At 25.8% G+C, this 19056-nt stretch overlaps 1 protein-coding gene across 2 annotated transcripts in view; it reads left to right on the plus strand.

Moving 5' to 3' along the window:
* Positions 1-19056, plus strand: part of LOC111030937 (phosphofurin acidic cluster sorting protein 1) — a 33323-nt gene continuing 14267 nt past the window's right edge. The window contains exon 1 of one of the 2 annotated variants that reach the window (XM_022310675.1): positions 1-587. In XM_022310675.1, the coding sequence (XP_022166367.1) occupies positions 481-587 (107 nt within the window). In that variant the 5' untranslated portion in view covers positions 1-480. The remainder of the gene's footprint in view (positions 588-19056) is intronic. The other variant, XM_022310676.1, reaches the window with a different exon arrangement.

The raw sequence follows: 19056 nt of genomic DNA on the forward strand, positions 1-19056 counted from the left end.
GCTGTGTTGTTGATAACGCGAGAGTCGGTCCGTGTTTATTATGTGTGCGGCGTGATTAGCAGTTGGTCGCCCGTCGTTTCCTGCAGCCGTCCGGCACCACGCACAACAACAAATAATAATATCGTAGCTTTTCGTCTGTCGTTTGTTTTCGTCCACCTCTTTCGCGTCTGTCCTGTTCCGATATTTCGCTCTCGCAGTATTGGCGGCGTTTTTCCCATTCTCTTCGTCTGTTTTTCATTCAAAAACGTAGTCAGCGTTCCTCTTCTTTTCGTATTGTTTTGTTAACAATTTTTTCTACCTACCATCGCTGTCCATCCCCAGACCCTGATGTACCGCCACGACGTCTGCCGCCCGCTATAGGGAATCTCCTCGCACGTTTGCCGTGTTCATATGGTGCACCATACCGTCGTGTAGACAGCTACCAAGGACTGACATCCGACCAACAGTCGCTCAGACTTCTACCCATAGTTCGCCCTGACTATGGCCGAGAAATGTGTCAAGGCACCGGCTACCGGCCCTCGACCGGTACCGATGAAACTGTTTGCCACCTGGGAAGTTGATCGCACACCATCCAACTGTGTACCCAGGTAATAACACAAAACATTCTGTTTGAAATGCATTGTCCAGGTATATAATATATGTATGTGTATTTTTACATATTAATAATTTCATAGACCTACTTACACACTTTAAGGTTGTAAAAATGTCAGCTTTTTAACTATGAAATGTACAAATGTATTGTTTTACCTACTGTTTTTAAATTATTTTTGAGGTGACTTATTGTTTGTTATATTATGATGTGCTTTCTAAAATTAAATACAAGACAATATTATTGATTGCTAATTTATTGTTTGCACTATTAATGCAATCAAATTCTTTGATTCTATTTTACATAGCTCACTTTGTTAAAATTTCAATATTTTTAAGTATAATTTAAATAAATCATAAACATTTACTTATACTTACTTGTTTTTAGAAGAATACAAAATACCTCCTACATATTATAATACTAATTATGCACCTACCTAATACTTGTAAATTATTATTAGTGGGTTACTTAGTATTTATTTTTTGGATGTTAGTTAAATAACATATGATTTTTTTAATTTTAAGATCTCTTGTGGCTACCGGCTTGTGTATTATGGTAATTTAATAGGTATGAACAACTTGTTAATAGTTAGTTTGCTAACATTTTTAATTAATAATTTTCTGTGTTGGTCCATACTGATGCCAGTGGTTGCATAGACAATCAGTTTTCATTTAATGAAGCAATAGTGAGCAAATAGTCCATTAAACATGATTTAGTGGCTAATTATTAGTTCTTTAAATTTTAGTGGATCTATATGTGTATACATTTTTTTATAAGGGACGGCATATGTGATGGATTTAATTTTTACATTTATAAATAATGTAAATTATTAGCTGGCACCAAATTATTTAAAATAAATTCTGGGATAAATTCATTGCATAGGTATTATAGGAAGGTACTTTAGGTACTTAACAAGTATTAAATACCTAATGTGATACCTGTAATAAAAGAATCATTAAAATATTATGACACAATTGAGGTATTATGTGATTTAATTATATTAAGATTAAATTCCTGATTATTAATCATTATTTAATGATAATATTGTTTATTTTAATTTTAGCTTCATTCATTTCAAATTACTGTTAGACTTTAATGTTTAATCACAAAATTGTCTAGGTAGGTAGGTACTTAATAATATAAGATGAACTATTTAAGTACTTTATTTTTGACTGATTAATTAAGTTATTATTTTTAATAACAGATTAATAATTGTATAGGTAAACTGGCAATTTATTTTTAATGGGTACTAGTGTACTACCTACATTAAAAAAATGTATAATTCAAAATGATCCATAAAGTCTATATTTAAGTATTTATCTTAAATGGTTATGTTTTTTTCAATTTAAATTTTAAGAAATTAATCTCAAATATATCATAACATAGGTAGTATATTACATATGGGTAATAATTATTATTTATTTTGTCATGCTCAAAAATGTAAATACTTTCAAACAAATATACTACCTATTTTTGTTATTATCTACTTCATAGTTGTATTGATGCATTACTCAAAAAACTACAATATTTTACCGATTTGAACAGTATAAAAACAAAAATAAAATTTTGGAGATTTCAATTGAAGTGATAAAATTATCACATTCTATTTCATTTTATTGTAATTTAGATACCTAGTTAGGAATCTTTTTAATAAGTAACTTCTTAAAATTAATAGATTCAATTAATTTATAACAAAACTAATTGCTTTACAATTCTAAAAAAAATGAAAGAATCTATAGTCTCTGGAAGTAATAAGTAGTACCTACCTAATTACTAATAATGTTAGTATTATTGTTTTACTTAATTTTTGGCTTTAATTTTATAATTTAGTGCAATAGCCAATAATAAAATCAAATAAAGAGTTACTTACGTTATTGGTTTTACTCAATATTTAGTTTAGCTTAACTTTAAATTAATTAGGTACTTTATAAGTACTGTTATAACTTTTAATGATAAATTGTTATCTTAGTTAATAACATTTAAAAAATATGAATTACGATATTGGTAATTAATTGTGTGTTTAATAAAGTATTTTGTACACATTTTAATTAAAATATATTTCTTAATTTTTTAATTATAGTTGTACTAATAGATATGGTAAAGATATCTAAAACTATAAAAATAATAATTCCACTATCTATACCTATTAAAAATATGTTTTTTATTTATGTGAATTTATCATTGTTAGGGATGTGATAAATGATTATATTGTAAGTTATGCATATTATGTAGGTATGACCTTTTCAATGAATAATTATAGAAACTGCTATTGATATAAAATGATGTATGGTATTAAAAATAAAAGTTAATGCTATTATAGTATCATGACACATAACGAATTGCCTATAAACCAATAATAATTTATTGTAATGCTCTACTTTTATCAAATTCGACGTATATAAATAATATAAAAATATTATCACGAAACAGTTTAAATTGATATCTATAACTGGTACATATATATTTTATAGAATGATGTATGAATTGATTTTTAAGATTCTCAGACAATTACTCAGTATCTAAAAGCCATTTTTGATAAATATATTTAAAAAAAAATTATATACAGTTGTCAAAAATAAGTAAGAATTTTATGTTTTAAGAAAAGTGAAAAAATGTATTTATTGATTTTTAAATATTTTCAAATGTTAAAATATTCATTTTAGATATTATGTATGGACTTTTGAATCAAACTTGTATGTTAATAGAGCAGAAATATTTATTTAGTAGAATTAAAAAAAAAATTATTATTATTTTAATTTATAATTTTATTAGTTGGTATTATAAGGTGAGCAATGTGAGAAGTCCCTAACACTTGGTTACCAGTCTTACATTTTCCATGTGAACTTTCTTATGAAATTTGCATATTTGTTATTTTACAATTATAAACTATGATTAAAGTAATATTATTATTTTCTTTTTCTTGGTTAAATGAGTTAGTGAATATTATTGAAAAGTTAAAAAAATAACCTTGTTATACCGTTTTTCTTAGGATCATGATGTTATTATTAGATAACAATTAACCATTTGTTTCTCCGTTATTGTAGATCTGTGTTTATTGAAATGAGAAGAAATTATCTCATGTCTTAAGTTATACTTTTTAGTTGTTTTCTAAGCATTTGTGTTTATTGTATTGTATCTAAATTGAAAACTAAATTGACAAACTTATGAGTTGTCAGTACTTGTCACATGTTATAAGAATTGTATAAAATAGAATTAAAGGGGGTAATATAAAATAAATCTTGTTTATATAAAATATTATGTCGATGCCATACCATACATTTTACTGTAGGTAGAATATAATTGTAAATTTCTTTCAACCATGTAAAATCTTAAGCGAAGAAAAATGGCCGATTGCCAGAAGAGGCATGTTTTTGTTTTTGTTATTGTACATTTGTTTAATTTTGTTTTAATTTTATACACATTGTTTTTATTTTTAGCTTAGTAACTTTTGGCTAAGTTTTAGTAGAAAATCTAAAACTTTAATTTTTTTAAATAGTTATTGATATTATTCTAGCTTTTAACGATAATTTTAGAAATAATAAATATCAATTGTATGGTAGTAAAATGCATATTTTAAGGATTTATGAATTTATGATGCATATAAATCTTTTATAATTATATAAAAATAAAATAATTAAGTACCTAAAACCAAATTCCAATTCTATTGACACATTAAAGAATTAAGATATTTTTATATTGGACTAAAAATAATAGTTTTTTAATAGTTTGTATAAATAAACAGTACATTTTTGTTTATAACTGTATGTGCCTGTACAGTATACAAATCAATTTAAATATTTATTCATTTCTTCAAATATTTATAAAGGCATACATTTTATTCCTAAAATTTGAATAGCACTATAGTAGATGATGCTATCTCTTATTATTTCTCTTATTGCTACGGAAATCTGGACATTTTCCCCTTGTGATGAAAAAAAAAAATGGGTATGTTGCTGCAAGAGTAGATATTTTTAAGGTTAAAAGTAATTTACCATTTCCTACAAAAACCCATTCTAAATGGAGTTTGACTTAATCAAAAATTGTTAAGATATTATGTTGTTACAAATGATTATTTACATACTGTTATATTTTTATAAATAAATGTTTTTAAATATATAAATCTTTTAAATCCTAGAAAAAGGATTCATTTTTTGGTTTTATAATGATGTTTTGATTTTTAGTTACCGTTTTAAACTTTTAACTGAAAATATAGTTTTCTACAAGTTTCATCTTTCAAGTATTTAAGACAGCCTTAACTATAGAGTCTAATGGTACTTTTAAAATGTAATTTTTCGATAGTATCAGTATTTTCAAAGTGACAACTGTTTCAAGTAAATTAAGACATCTCAGAAATCATAGTTTAAACTTTAAATCAATTATTTCTGATGAAAATTGTATTTTTTACTTTAAATATGTATTATACTAATAATTACTAAACTGAGTTAGTAGTTACATGAAGTAAACTATATTGATTAAACCAGGTATCCTGTCTGGATATTTTTTGAATTTAATTTCTTAACTCCCAGTTGCGTTCTTATGAGTTTTTATAGGGGCAGCTGTATTTTAAAATGTATTGCAAAGTGAGGCTTGCAGAATACCTTCATAAATTGCAGATGATACATCTTCCTCCGTTAAACTATGTATGTTTTACATATTTCAAAACCTTTTATGTACATATGTACAGTTTCTTATCCCCTCCTTGCCCCACCCCGCGCCCCAAAGAATGTCCATGCTAACTCCTAAGTCTAGTATTAAAAACTAAGTATACAAAATTTTAAGCTACCGATAGAAATAATACTAAAAATGGATAATTTGACTTAACATATTGTTTGGTTACCTAACAGTTGTTTGAAAATCAACGTTTTCAAAAGGGGAATCTCAATTCAAGTGCCTAGTTTATTTTTCTTTTGTAATTAATGTAACTATTTAAACTTACATGTTATATATAAACTCGCATACCACCAATTGTCTCCTGATGTCAAAATGCTCGTTAATTTTTATACGAACTGCCTTGATATTAATTATATTAAATTTTAATATTTTGTTTACCTTGCAAAGTAGATACATATTCTTATACCTATACTTTTTTATATAAACTAATGTTTATTATTAAATATACATTAGTACATTACTGTACATAACCTTATTTTTTTATAATTATAAGTTTAGCAAAATATATTATGAATACATGTATTCATCTATTTACGTCGTATATGTTGTCAAGTTTATAAACCACTACCTACTTAATTCTAACTGGTGTATATTAATATTTTTATTTATTTTGGGAGGAACTACTTGTATAGTATACACCGTAAAATGTGTTGCCCATAAGTTTCAATTTATTCATAATCCATCATAGTTTTATGTTTACCGTATTTATCTACGTTAAAATTAAATCTAGTAATTAAAAAATTAAAAAATATTGTTTTTTATTTTTTACTTATCATTATAAACCTACTCATACACGAAATTATATATCATCATGTACCTACCTAACATTAATAAAATTAATATTCCTTACTAAGTAAATTATTACGTGATGTAATTTGTGTCAAATACAATGTTTCACAATTCGTTTTCCTTGTAACAAGCTTCCACAAAACAATTGAATTAGGAACGTGGTACTATAGGAGTCTGTTCGTGACATTTTCATAACATTTCCCGCGGGAAAACCATTTTAACTAAACAATTGTTTATATAATATGTAAGTACTTTAATAAATACAAACTAAGGGTTTAAGTTATAACCTCTATTGGTATAACCACTACGTATACCAATAATAATATGTTTTTAAAATTTGAAATTGTAACAAATAGTTGATACCAAAACGGGATGTACCAAATACAACACAAACGAAAATGTACTAAACAAATATTTACCTATAAGAAATATATCTTTTTTAACCATAAGCTAATAATTATATTTAAAGTTACTTTTTATTTTATGTTAGTTGAAAAATGATACTTTTCAACTTTTGTTTTTATATGGCTTAACATATTGTATGCATTAAATAAATTATTTTTAGGGTATCTCTTTATTATAAGTTTGATTCAAATGAATGAATTTTACGTATATTACGAACCCATAAAACGGCATTCTTGATCCGTAAATAAAACAAAAAATTGTACGGATTGATATCGCCGTAGTTATAGTCATTATACGTACCTACTAAAGTCTATAAATTCATCATAATATTGTCCTTGAACAATCAGTGTCGTCCAAGCTTTTTAATTTTATCACCTTGTATTATCATTAGTCAATGAATTAGCACCGTTAATAATAAAATTGTTTTATATTTGTATACTTTAAATTAACTGGCCTTGTATAAATTTACGATGATCTATCTTTATTAAACACGTATTTCAATATACATGTGGCATAGATACATATGCAGCGCATTTTTGTATCAAAATATTCTTAATTGTATATTAATCAAAATAATGATTTGATCCTAAACTTGAAATAATTTGGAACAAATTTTTGGTCATTGCTCAAATAGGCATATCAAATAATACAAATTAATCTTAAATTGACCTTATAATACAAATTCAATAGACGATTAATATAATATTTAGTACATTTTTAATTTAGTTGAATCAGCATAGCTTATGATTTAAAAATAGACTATTCGATTTATTTATATTTATATGTATATTAAACACCGTACTGCCGTAGTTAATAGGGTGCCACACCAGCATGTGTTTTCATTACCAAAGTACAACATAATATCAAATTTGCGTTCAGAAGATCTAATATTGTGTTGTTATTTTTTAATATTAGAGTGAATTAACTATTATCAACTTAAAGGTATGAACATTATCTGGTTTTTATATGGGTGCTATCGATATTTTAATGCAAGATATGATTATGTGAAATACTAATTTTTGCTTTATAATGAAGATATCTAATACTAAATTATACGATTTTTCTGCAGTATCAACACAGGTCGTGGTCATTGTACTGTTCCACTATCTGACTCTACGAGGAAAACATACCTATACCCTATTACCTTTACCTTAAGTTTGATAAACGGTCAACTCACTTTAATTAACAAAGCCTAACATCACAAAATCGGAACTACTGAACGTAAATTTGTTATGTTAATAAGACGTGTAGACAACACACGTGGTGTGACAAGAGGCGTCCGCTGAAAGCGGTACTAATAGGTATTTATTGAGTCTGTCTTATCAGTTATCATTGAACTCTTTGAATATTTTACTATAGTAAAAAGAATTAGGAATTAGTGTATAATAGTAATGTAAATGATAAAGTATAATGTATTACAAACCAAGTGCGGTAGTTGTTCTTTATATATAAAGGGTTAATATTAATGTAAATTTTTTACTTTCCCATAATATATTTAATTACTAATTTGAAATATCTATAAATAAACAAAATGTAGTTCGTTATGCTAGTCAAGTATTTTTTTTTAAGTAAATATTATATTAAATAAACGTTTTATGCGTTACAAAAATCAATATGCATTACAATTGTACGTGTTGAATTCTAAGTACCGACACACATATCGGTTTTTTAAACACAAAAAAATTTTAAATTTTCAAAAATTTCTCTCCAAGGAATTACTCTGGATTTTTCTAAAATATATTTTGTATGACCTTATCAAAAGACCGACCCCTGAAGTTCGATAAGTAAACTATTTTATTTTAACTAAAGGTAATTCTAACCTATATTATAAAAATGTTTTTTTTAATAAATCAACCATAAATTATAACTTATTAGTTTAAGTATACACAGTTTGTTATTAGATTTTAACTACCTACTAATTATTTTAAAATTAATAATTATAAGATATGTTTTATGTTTTATCATTCCATCATATTAATTATATTTAGTGTATATGTATCATAATATAATATACATGTTGTTTTTATATACCTACTCAGACATATACCTATACTATAATAATAATTATTATATTTTAATTTATATAGAGGGTAAGTCCCTAAAAGTTTAAATCATATACTATATCGCACTATCTATATTGATCACGCGTGTTACATTTACTACCGTAATTTATTGGAATTACTTTTTTTGAATATAGGTAATTAATAGCTTTTCAGTCTAATATGTTTTAACTGTTTGTTGGTATCCAACGTTTGTTCATTTTAATAATTTTGGGATTATTCCTTTTAATTGGCACTAGTGTACATTTAGTGTATCTGCACTAAAAGTAAATAAAGTGAGAAAAAAGGAAACATAACTTTTTTAGTTTATATTATAATACAGTGCAGTATGTTATATTATACTTCAGGTCTACCAATACATAATATATTTTTGTGTTTAATGTTTATATTTTAAACAGAACCTATATTATAATATTTATTACAAGTTACAAAAGTTTATACTTTTATTTATTTTTCTTACAGTTATTGAGTATTAATTTTTACTACTATAAAAATTTTTGGCGGCATACAATTATATTCCACCATTTTAACATGGAAATTATATACGAGCGCTTGTATTATAAGTGTATACCATATGTATATATATACTCCACACACACATATATATTATACATATATGTGTGTGTGTGGATTATATTTTATAAAAATAATAATATCGTTTATGGTTTTATCCTTCTATAATGTGATTAATTGTACATTTATATTTATACTTATTTTATAAAGGTTTTACATCCATCCATTTTGTCATAGGACGGTTTATCACTGTATTGTTAGTTTCTGACCACAATCTATCTCATATTAATCAATATCATCTGGTGGAAATTTGGCTACGAACGATTTGTCACAGTATCGTGATACGGTTTAACTTAATTTCCCAATAGAACACTTTCACTATATATTCAGTTTCTACCATTTCACACATAATATATATACATACTTCAACGACACTGTAATAGTATTGTATGGTTCCGGGTACGATTTTTACACGTTATTGAATGAAAGTGTGTTTAACTGTTTTTTTATTTTTTTTGTTGTGTCATTCAAATGGGTTCATATAAATTTAGAATTTCGGGAGTTCATTCAATGGTTACCATGGTACAATTTAATTCGTTTTAATAAATCTATGCATGCAACTATGTAATAGTTTTTAATTTATAAGATGCCTCATTTAAAAAGCTGGCCAATTTCTTTAATAAATGAACTAGTACTAGCGGTACTATAGTTACATTGAATACAAAAACGAGTGGTAAAAAATAATTATGTTGAGAAGTGTTAAACAATATTGAATAAAAACTTTTTATATTTTTTTAACGGATTTCCCAAATAAATAATTAGTTTGAAAAAATAATTTTATCCTTATTTAAATAAAGAAAAAAATACCATAAAAACTTGTATAAATGTTTATTATTGCTTAAATACAATTTTTACTACCTACTACGATTTAGTTGTACTTGGTTTTTAAAATATTCATCAAAGATAACACTTTATTATATTTTTTGAAGACGTATTACTAATGTATTGCATTAACTAATTTGAAAATAATGACAATATGTTTCTAGAAATAGCTTCTTTAAATAATTAGGTAAACAATGTATTCTCATTAGTCACTTGTCATTTGTCATGAAAAAAAACATAATCTGGTATTTAATTAAAGTTCTATTGAAGGATATGAAGATTGAGTAAAACTATCAGTTTGCTAAAAATCAATTTACAATCGGTTATTTTCATTAAAAACGAATATTAAAATTAAACCACTGTTCATTGTAGATACTACGGTAGGTACTAGGTTTCCCTACTAGCTGCTATTTTACCACTGGTATGCCTGTGTTAGACCTGGGTTTGTACCTAAACATTTGTCACATTAATGTAGTTTTTATTGACTCGCATAGCTTTTTGTGGCTATGGCAACCTTCTTGAAACACAGGACAACGGTTGATACATAACTTTACAAACACGTGTTTTTTTATTCTCGTCTTATTACGTAACCTCGCGTTATGAAAAAATAGGCAGACGACGTCAGTGTTAATCGATATTGATTTTAGGATCAACAGGCTAAATACGGACTAAATAGTAAACACGCACGTTCGGTGTTATGTGTGTACTGTACACACTACACGTAGTAAAATATATTTTTATTCCAGTTACTTTGTTCTCTATTATTGTGTCACACGATAAGTCCTTGGTTAGGCCGTGCACTCCTTAAATTATTACTCTGTCCATTTTAGTATACAGCAGCTGTATAATTGGAATCCACTAATGAACTTTTTGAACAATACATTTAAAAAACAACTATTGCTTCATATTAACTTATGATTAGTGATTACCGATCATTCACGGGTTTCAAATTGTAAGACTATTATAGTTTAGTTAGTAAGGCAATATTTCATTCTTGCGTATTAAAAAAAAAATGTTTATAATTTTAGTTTGAAGAGGTAACTAGCAGGGATGTAGTCCTAAAATTATTTGTGAGTATGCTTAATATGAGGCAGCTTTAGGGGGGCTTTTGTCATCAACCCCTACCCCCCCCCTCCTCAATCACCGTTCTATTACCTATATAAATTAATAATAATACATTTTATTAACTTCAACAGTGTAATAATTAATATTATTATAAAATTTATTTATTTACCAAATACATAATAACATAAACATAATATTAAAAACTTATAAATTAAGGTTATAGAATATTCCATAAATTTTACCTATACCAATAATACCAATAATATACCTACTACGATATAATTATTATTGATTGTTGACAAATCTTAAATACACTGTACAAACAAAATACGTCATAATATAATTTTATCATGTTATCGATAGCGCCGATAGCGGCTAATCTAAAAATAGACTGTTGTATACAAAAATCCATTTAAAATATTATATCATATTATCTATGAGCAATGGGCATTCCGTAACCCGCATTTCTCGACAGTTAGACATAATAATATTATGTTATAGAATTAAATGATTACTGCCTACTGACATAAGACAATTTTTGTGAAGTGACCAAGTGGCTAATGCTGGGTATACGCACGTTTTTCAGAGCATACTTGCGGTCTCTAGTTTTTTTCTTGAGTATGCTCTCTTTTTAAAATTTGGAAAGTGGGTATGCGGCGCATACCTGCGCATACCCTCCACTACATCCCTGGTAACTAGTAATTTTAATGGTGAAATTCGAACTTCTTAGTAAAATAAGTGTACTTCACCTACATGGCTACATTGGGTGTTTGTTAAAAACTTCTATATGAAATTTCTATTATAGCAATAATGATGGAACATTTGACATTTTACTGAATGACGATTGAACATTTAAAATTATTTTAATATTTCGTATTACAGGGACATTGTTCTTATAGGTACTTATTTTTGTATCAATAGTTGTAATGTAAAATATATTATAGAATTTTCTAATCAACAGTCTATTACAGTTAAGTTGGTTGGATCTTGGATGATATAAATTTATAGGTATAAGGTCATTGTTGAATATTTTTTGGATGAAAGCCAATGTTTTAACCTTAATGCTATAAGTATGACATCTTGTAATTCGGATATCAATAAACTAATAATTATACTTGAGGATAACTATCTTATTTTTCGTTTAAGAGCATTAATAAAGTATGCTCATAATTAGTTTAATTAGTAAAATATAATCAAAACTTATTCTGTAGAAAGATTCATATTCCAAGTAATTAAGTATCAATTGCTGTATCTTTCAAAATCTCAAAATAAATGTAGTTGGAACTATGAATCACTGTAAAATTTATAGAACTGAAAACCAAAAAGATAAAAAATTTAAAAAATAAATATCTAATTATAAATTAATCTATTTGTTAAATTAAATTTTGTTGTATATTAGGTATATGTAATAATACAATAGTATAATTACGGTATTTAAAACTGGTCCGTTTAGAATTTTTCATATGCAACGATTATTGTAATTATTGATTTATAATTGAAACCCATTTTCCTCGGATTACTATTCTTATACAACAACTACATTACATATTTTGAGCGGTTTTCTTATATTTTGATCGTAATTCACGTTTATAATATTGAAAGTACACTTATTGAATATCAACCAAACTATTTGTATTAAACATGTTGGCTATTCCTAAGTAAATTTAGGTGTATAAATTATAATAAATAAAAACATTTCACAACACTCCTACGTACCTACGTCGTACCTAAATTATTTAATGCACAAACAACTGACTCTGTTATCAAAACTACTTTTGTTGTTGTTTACTATTCTTGAGTAAGGTGTGGCTTGGAACCTGGTTTGGATATCGGATACTTACATCATCCACATTATCGTCAATACGTCGCTTGTAGACTTATAAACTTAATGAATAACAGAAAACTTACTAATCTTTTTTTTACAAGAGGGGAAAATAATTGTGTAATTTGATTATGATTATTTCCAAGATATTGACATACAATTATAAAATGATCCGTATAATTTTTTTTTCTTTTAGTATATATATTATATACATCGTCTTCTTATGAGATTGAAAATGGTATAGAATTATCCTATAATAAGGCGATAACTTAAGATTCTCTACAATGATAAAAATTAAATTTCCTGTATCTCAGTACCTACCTATCCTTATCTACATGTATTTCTTTTGTTGAATTTCTACTTGAATTAATTTCAGAAATAATTTACCATATTAATATAAATAATTTTCAGTCATTAGAATAAAAAGTTTCATTTGTATATCTTATTTTTATTTAATAATGTAATAATTAGTACCTATAATATTATACCTCCTCACTTAGAATAGATTATAACACTAATATATTTTTTCATTTTTTTATCAATATGATATTTTAAACATTTTCACTTACAAATTCCGATGTTTTTTAAAACAATATTTTACTAATGAATCTGGTTTTTACTGACTTAGGTACACAGCTTTCAAAATCAATTAGCTTACGTTACATTCGTTATATTTTTAATTATATAGGCATGCATTTTAAAATATTCATGGTAGTAAGGTTAACAAATTATAACGGATCATACAAATTGTCTATTGAACAAGAAACCTATACGGCTCTTGTTTTAAAGTTTTAATAATTATAACTATTCTAAATCGAGGTTTTAGTATTAAATAAATAATAAAATAATATTTTCAATAAATTTCTATCAGCTATGTGCTGTTAACAAAATGTACCGTTGCGCATATATACAGTACTAATATTATATTGACGTGTGAAATGGTTTCAAATTATTTCTGCTTGTCTACTAAAATTAAAATATTGTTGAATTATTTTTGTATTGTACACCATTCAACTATCAATATTAAAGGATACACTTTTATATCATATCATACTCTAAGAACTTTGTTATTTATTATATAATCACCATGATAAGTAATCCATTTGGTTAACTTAAAAAATGAAATATGGAAAAGTGTACTTATATATATTTTTTAAACATTATTTCAATTTATCCATAGTTATTTTTAGACATAGGTATAAACATTAATGTTGTAATCAACATATTGGGTCATGAAATAATATGCATACCATGATGTAATTCAATTAAGTGTATTTGTCTATCTGTTGTAATTATAGAAATTAAAATTTACCATTAGTCTTAATAATTGGTCTCCTGTACGAATTATACATTATAAATTTCCGAATATTTAAAATAGTTTTTACTTCAAAAATGTTCTATACATCTTAAAATTTACCTTGCCTTTGTATAATATGAATAATAATTATAAAGGTTATACCAACCTAAAAATGTACAGTTGGAAAAGGGTATCTAAATAAAATAAAAATTAGAATTCACGACTCAAGTGCTTCAAAATTTGATTTTTTGAAAAGTATATTTTAGTTTTCAGAAAAATTTTATCTTTACTATGGCATAAAAATTGAATATGTATGTCGTCATATAAAAAAGAAAAAGGTTTAAAAATGTATGATAATAAAAATAGTAAATATTTGATTTTAGATTCTGAGCAAAGTAATTTTGTGTTAGAAATTCAGAATTTTTTTTTTACACGAGACATTAATGCGACTGTTCAAGACCGGCTGTTGGCGTGGCGACGCGTCGGCACAAACACGCAATTCCTAAAGCGCCCCAATTGCAAGACATCTAATACGACTTTAAAACATTTTCTTAAAAAATCTGAATATTTTGTTTTTGATTATACCGTGTTAATTTTCTTTAATAAACCATCCTTTCAACTTCCATGCATATTTTCTATACAAAATCATTTTTTACGTCTGCCTGGCGTCCCGTGACAGCTCACTTAAATCTATGGTTTGAAAATGTAATAGAAGATTCAACATAAGTCATTCTCCCTTAAACAAAAAAAAGCTTACCAGAAGGTCAGATTATTTCAGTTCAAAGTTTTATGACATTTGATATTTGTCCAAGCTATTTCTCATCGAACTATTTTCTTATTTTGTTGCTGTAATTCAAAATTTTAAACCCTTAATTATAGATATTTACAATTTTTACCAAATGTTTATTTAATCACTTTATTTTCAATGTTTTTTATCTATATTTATCGATAAAAAATTTTTTAGCTTGGTCAAAAAACTTGAAAATTTAATATGTTTTAATAGCAAAAATATATTATTCATGATACATAGTTTTTTATAAGCATTCTAAGTTCAAATGTTGACAAAATTAAACATTTATAACATTTTTAATCTTTATAATTGAGGATTGGACATTTAAAACAAGAGTCTCTTAAGTATTTTATACTGTAACCTAAAATCTAAAAAATATTTAAACGAAGAATAATAATTTGAATTATTATGTTGGGATTTAAAAAATTAAATAATATTCATGGGTACTTCAAACTTAGTATATTATTATTAATCACAATGACTTTTTCGTATGAAATTTTTTAGTAAAAATTAATTCAACGTACTGTTTAACTAATGTCTAATTGTAAAATAAATTACTTTAATAGCAATAATATCATAAAATAAACTAAATATATAGGCTAACAGAGATCGTCTTTACTCAGAATCGTTTTTAGTATATAAACATTAATTTTATATCATTGAATTCAAATTTAACACATCATCCAGTTCAGTGACCCGCATGACCCCATGACAACTAATGAATGCCAGAGCGGTACCTATTTGCTTACCTTTTTTTGATAATTTGACTTAAATTTATGTAAAAAATATTTTAAAAAACGTTAATACTTTTCGAAAAATACTGTTTAACCTTAAAAGAATCCTAACTAATAATTTAAAAATTATAAATTTTTCTTGAAACAAATAATAATATTCATCATGAATGTTGAATTTCAAATCATACAGTTAAATAATACTGACTAACGCATTTTTAAAATGATAAATTTAGTTGATGCTGTACAGCCATTAAGAATTGCAGCTAATGTTGAATTTTAAAACATAATAATTACTATCAGTACGTAGTTAGTGAACAAAATATTAATGACTATCGATATGTATATGAGTAATTGATAAAAATGTTAAATGTTAAATAAATTGTACACGTGTTCAGCAATTGTTAATTTTATTTATTGAACTTTCATTGTAGGTACATTGCATTTTTATATTATTTTTTTGCTGTCTGTTGTTTCAATAGTTATTTTTTTCAATTTTTAATTCCAGACTTAAGAAATAAGTAATATTACTATTTGAATGGTTAGGGTTTAGCGCTCAAGTGTAAAAGTTTTGTTGAGGGTGGGATTTATCTCTACTTTAATTTTGATTCAATAATGTCGGGATTCGTGATCCAATTACTTGGTGGGGTTGAAATGTTTTTTTTTTCTCAACTTTTTAGCTATGATGATCGTTGACATTATTGCCCTACGTAAAAAATATCTTAGAGCTAAAAATACACTTTATATATTCAAGAATCCACTTTAATAGAATGCTCAATACGAGTACTATATCTAACACAGTCCATACGCTTAGTTAAGTTACTTAACAAATAACAATAACAAGCCTTAGATAATATTCAAAAAACAATTTATATACATCTAAAACAATAATAATTTTTTGAGCTTGTGATATTGAATGAACTTATTACCTAACTATCCTTATAATTGCTTTATTGTTTTGGTTTAAATGGGCTTTATTAGTTATGCTAACAGTTATGTTAATTTTATTTTTATTTTTACTCCTCACCATGTTAATATTATTATAATTACCATAAATTAAGATGATTAAAAATTATTTTGAATGTGCATAATAAATTTATTTATCATATTTTGAATCAAAATTACATTATTACAGTTAAAGAACATCTCGTTCCATTTCTGATCGTTTAATTAATTTGGTTGATGATACAACAAAATATGTTTATATTTAGTGTATTTATAGTTAGTATATTCACATAGTTAATGTTACAATCAAGAAAATATAATGGATTTTCGTGATGTTTAAAGATATTATTTTATGGCATTTACCCCCTCCCCTTACAGGAAAACCTGGCCTTCAATAATAATTAGTTCATTATTTTCTATTAAATCATTATTATTACCTACCTCTCACTTACTGGACAGACGCACTAATAATAATTGGTTTGGGAATAGTTTTATGTCTGCTTGAATTATACAAATTACTGACTACCTACTGTATGTCTGTGTAGGATCGCGGTTATGATCGGGTAAGAGAGACTGATTACAAAAGGTCAGCATACAATATATAATATTATCTATGTCTTCTCTTTCTTGCAAGTACTACCTAGCTATTACATAATACTTATACATCCACTTAATCCTCCTAATACGATAAGCTCAAATGGCCGATCCATTTATTTATTATCTATACAATAGCATAACATTCATACTGTGCACACTTCAAAAGATTACATTCGTATTTACTTATTAATTAACTTAAGAGGACGTCATACTCGCACGTGTTGTGTCCGTCTTATAAACACATAACATTGAACATGGCAATTTCCGATCAGAATTATCCATTTGTACTTTATTTGTAATATTAAAAACAACAGAGTTGAATAAATTATTCTAAACGTAAAATGTGATAAATTATGGGTAGAACACGATTGAGAACGGTCCTTATCGGCCGTACCTTTTATAATAGCACGATTGAGAACGTTCTTACCAGTTCACTTTTATACAACGTTGCCACATTAATTAAAAATAAAAATAATAAAAATACAATATACAATATATATATAAGATATCAATCACTATATTTTGGTTACAAAATAAACTTACATGGAATTTTGTTTTAAATTTTCAATCCTTAGCTATTAAAGTTAAACATTTAATTGTTAACAAAAAAAATCATATTTAAATTTTAAATTTGATAAAAAAACACACACACACACACATATCATTGTAAAATCAATACATTCTTCGCTTATTTTAAGCCATTTTTTTAAGATTAAAAGTGAAAAAATTATATTTTTATACAACATAATTGTCAGCTTAAGATTGAGACAGTGTGTCAAGTGTCTCTTGTTAATCTCATGAATTGTCGTACATTTTATAAACAAATTGTGAAAAATGCCCAAAAAATGGATTTTTTTTAAAAAAAATACAAAAAAAAAATCAGTTTACACATTTTATGCTTACAAAACATCGTTTCAAAACACCAAAAAAGATGCCTTTGCATCAAAATCCCAGCCCTAAAAATTATTACTAAAAGTTAAGATAAATGCCAACGTCGCTAGAAATATCGTTCTCAATCGTTTGATTTTAAGGTACAAAATATTGTTTCTTTGATCTGCCGACATCGTTCTCAATCGTGTTGCTAAAAAGATAAAACGTTCTCAATCGAACACACCGTAAATTATCACTGATAATAAAATAAATGTTTATTCGTTTAGGGTCCAAAGAGACAGGTATAGACGGCCGGATTTTGGATGTCTCTAAATGTTGTAAGTTTGTAACGGAGACAACCCATGCGAGTATCTCAAGTTAAAACTAATATTTTTAAAACAGTTAATTATTTAATGGACATACAATTTAATGTATAATGTGAGACTTATTTCAACCAATTATCATATGCAATTATATGAAACAATTTTTTTTTGTTAAAAATTAAAATAATATTATTTTTAAGAGTGAAACATTAAATTTCACTGATTTTTTTATCGATTTATTCTTACTAATAACACCCAATTCATTTTTTACGAAATTAGTCACTATTTCACATTTAGACGATATGATGTATTTCCATGTCTATAATTATTCATAATGACAGGTTGACTGGACTTCTATTTTAGTTTGTTTATTGACGATGAATGATGATTTTAATATTGCATAAATCCCAAGTATTTAATGCAATAAAACATTATTCACCTGTAATTTGAAGTATTGTTTTCTATTGTCTTGTGTTTTTTTACTACACTGTCAGATAACATTGTATTAATAATTTATTTATTTATTATAGACGCCTCTGGGGGTTATTGCGTAGTGTAGTATGACAATAATTGCACAGTATACTTTTACGGGAAAAAAATTCTAGTTTCAAAATTTATAACTTATAGCTAGGTATTGATAAAAAAATTTTAACTCTATATGTATTGATTATTGTGTTATAATCTAAATTATATGTCTTATTGCTCTT

The sequence above is a fragment of the Myzus persicae genome, unplaced genomic scaffold (genome assembly GCF_001856785.1).
Source record: "Myzus persicae strain clone G006 unplaced genomic scaffold, MPER_G0061.0, whole genome shotgun sequence".
NCBI lineage: Eukaryota > Metazoa > Arthropoda > Insecta > Hemiptera > Aphididae > Myzus > Myzus persicae.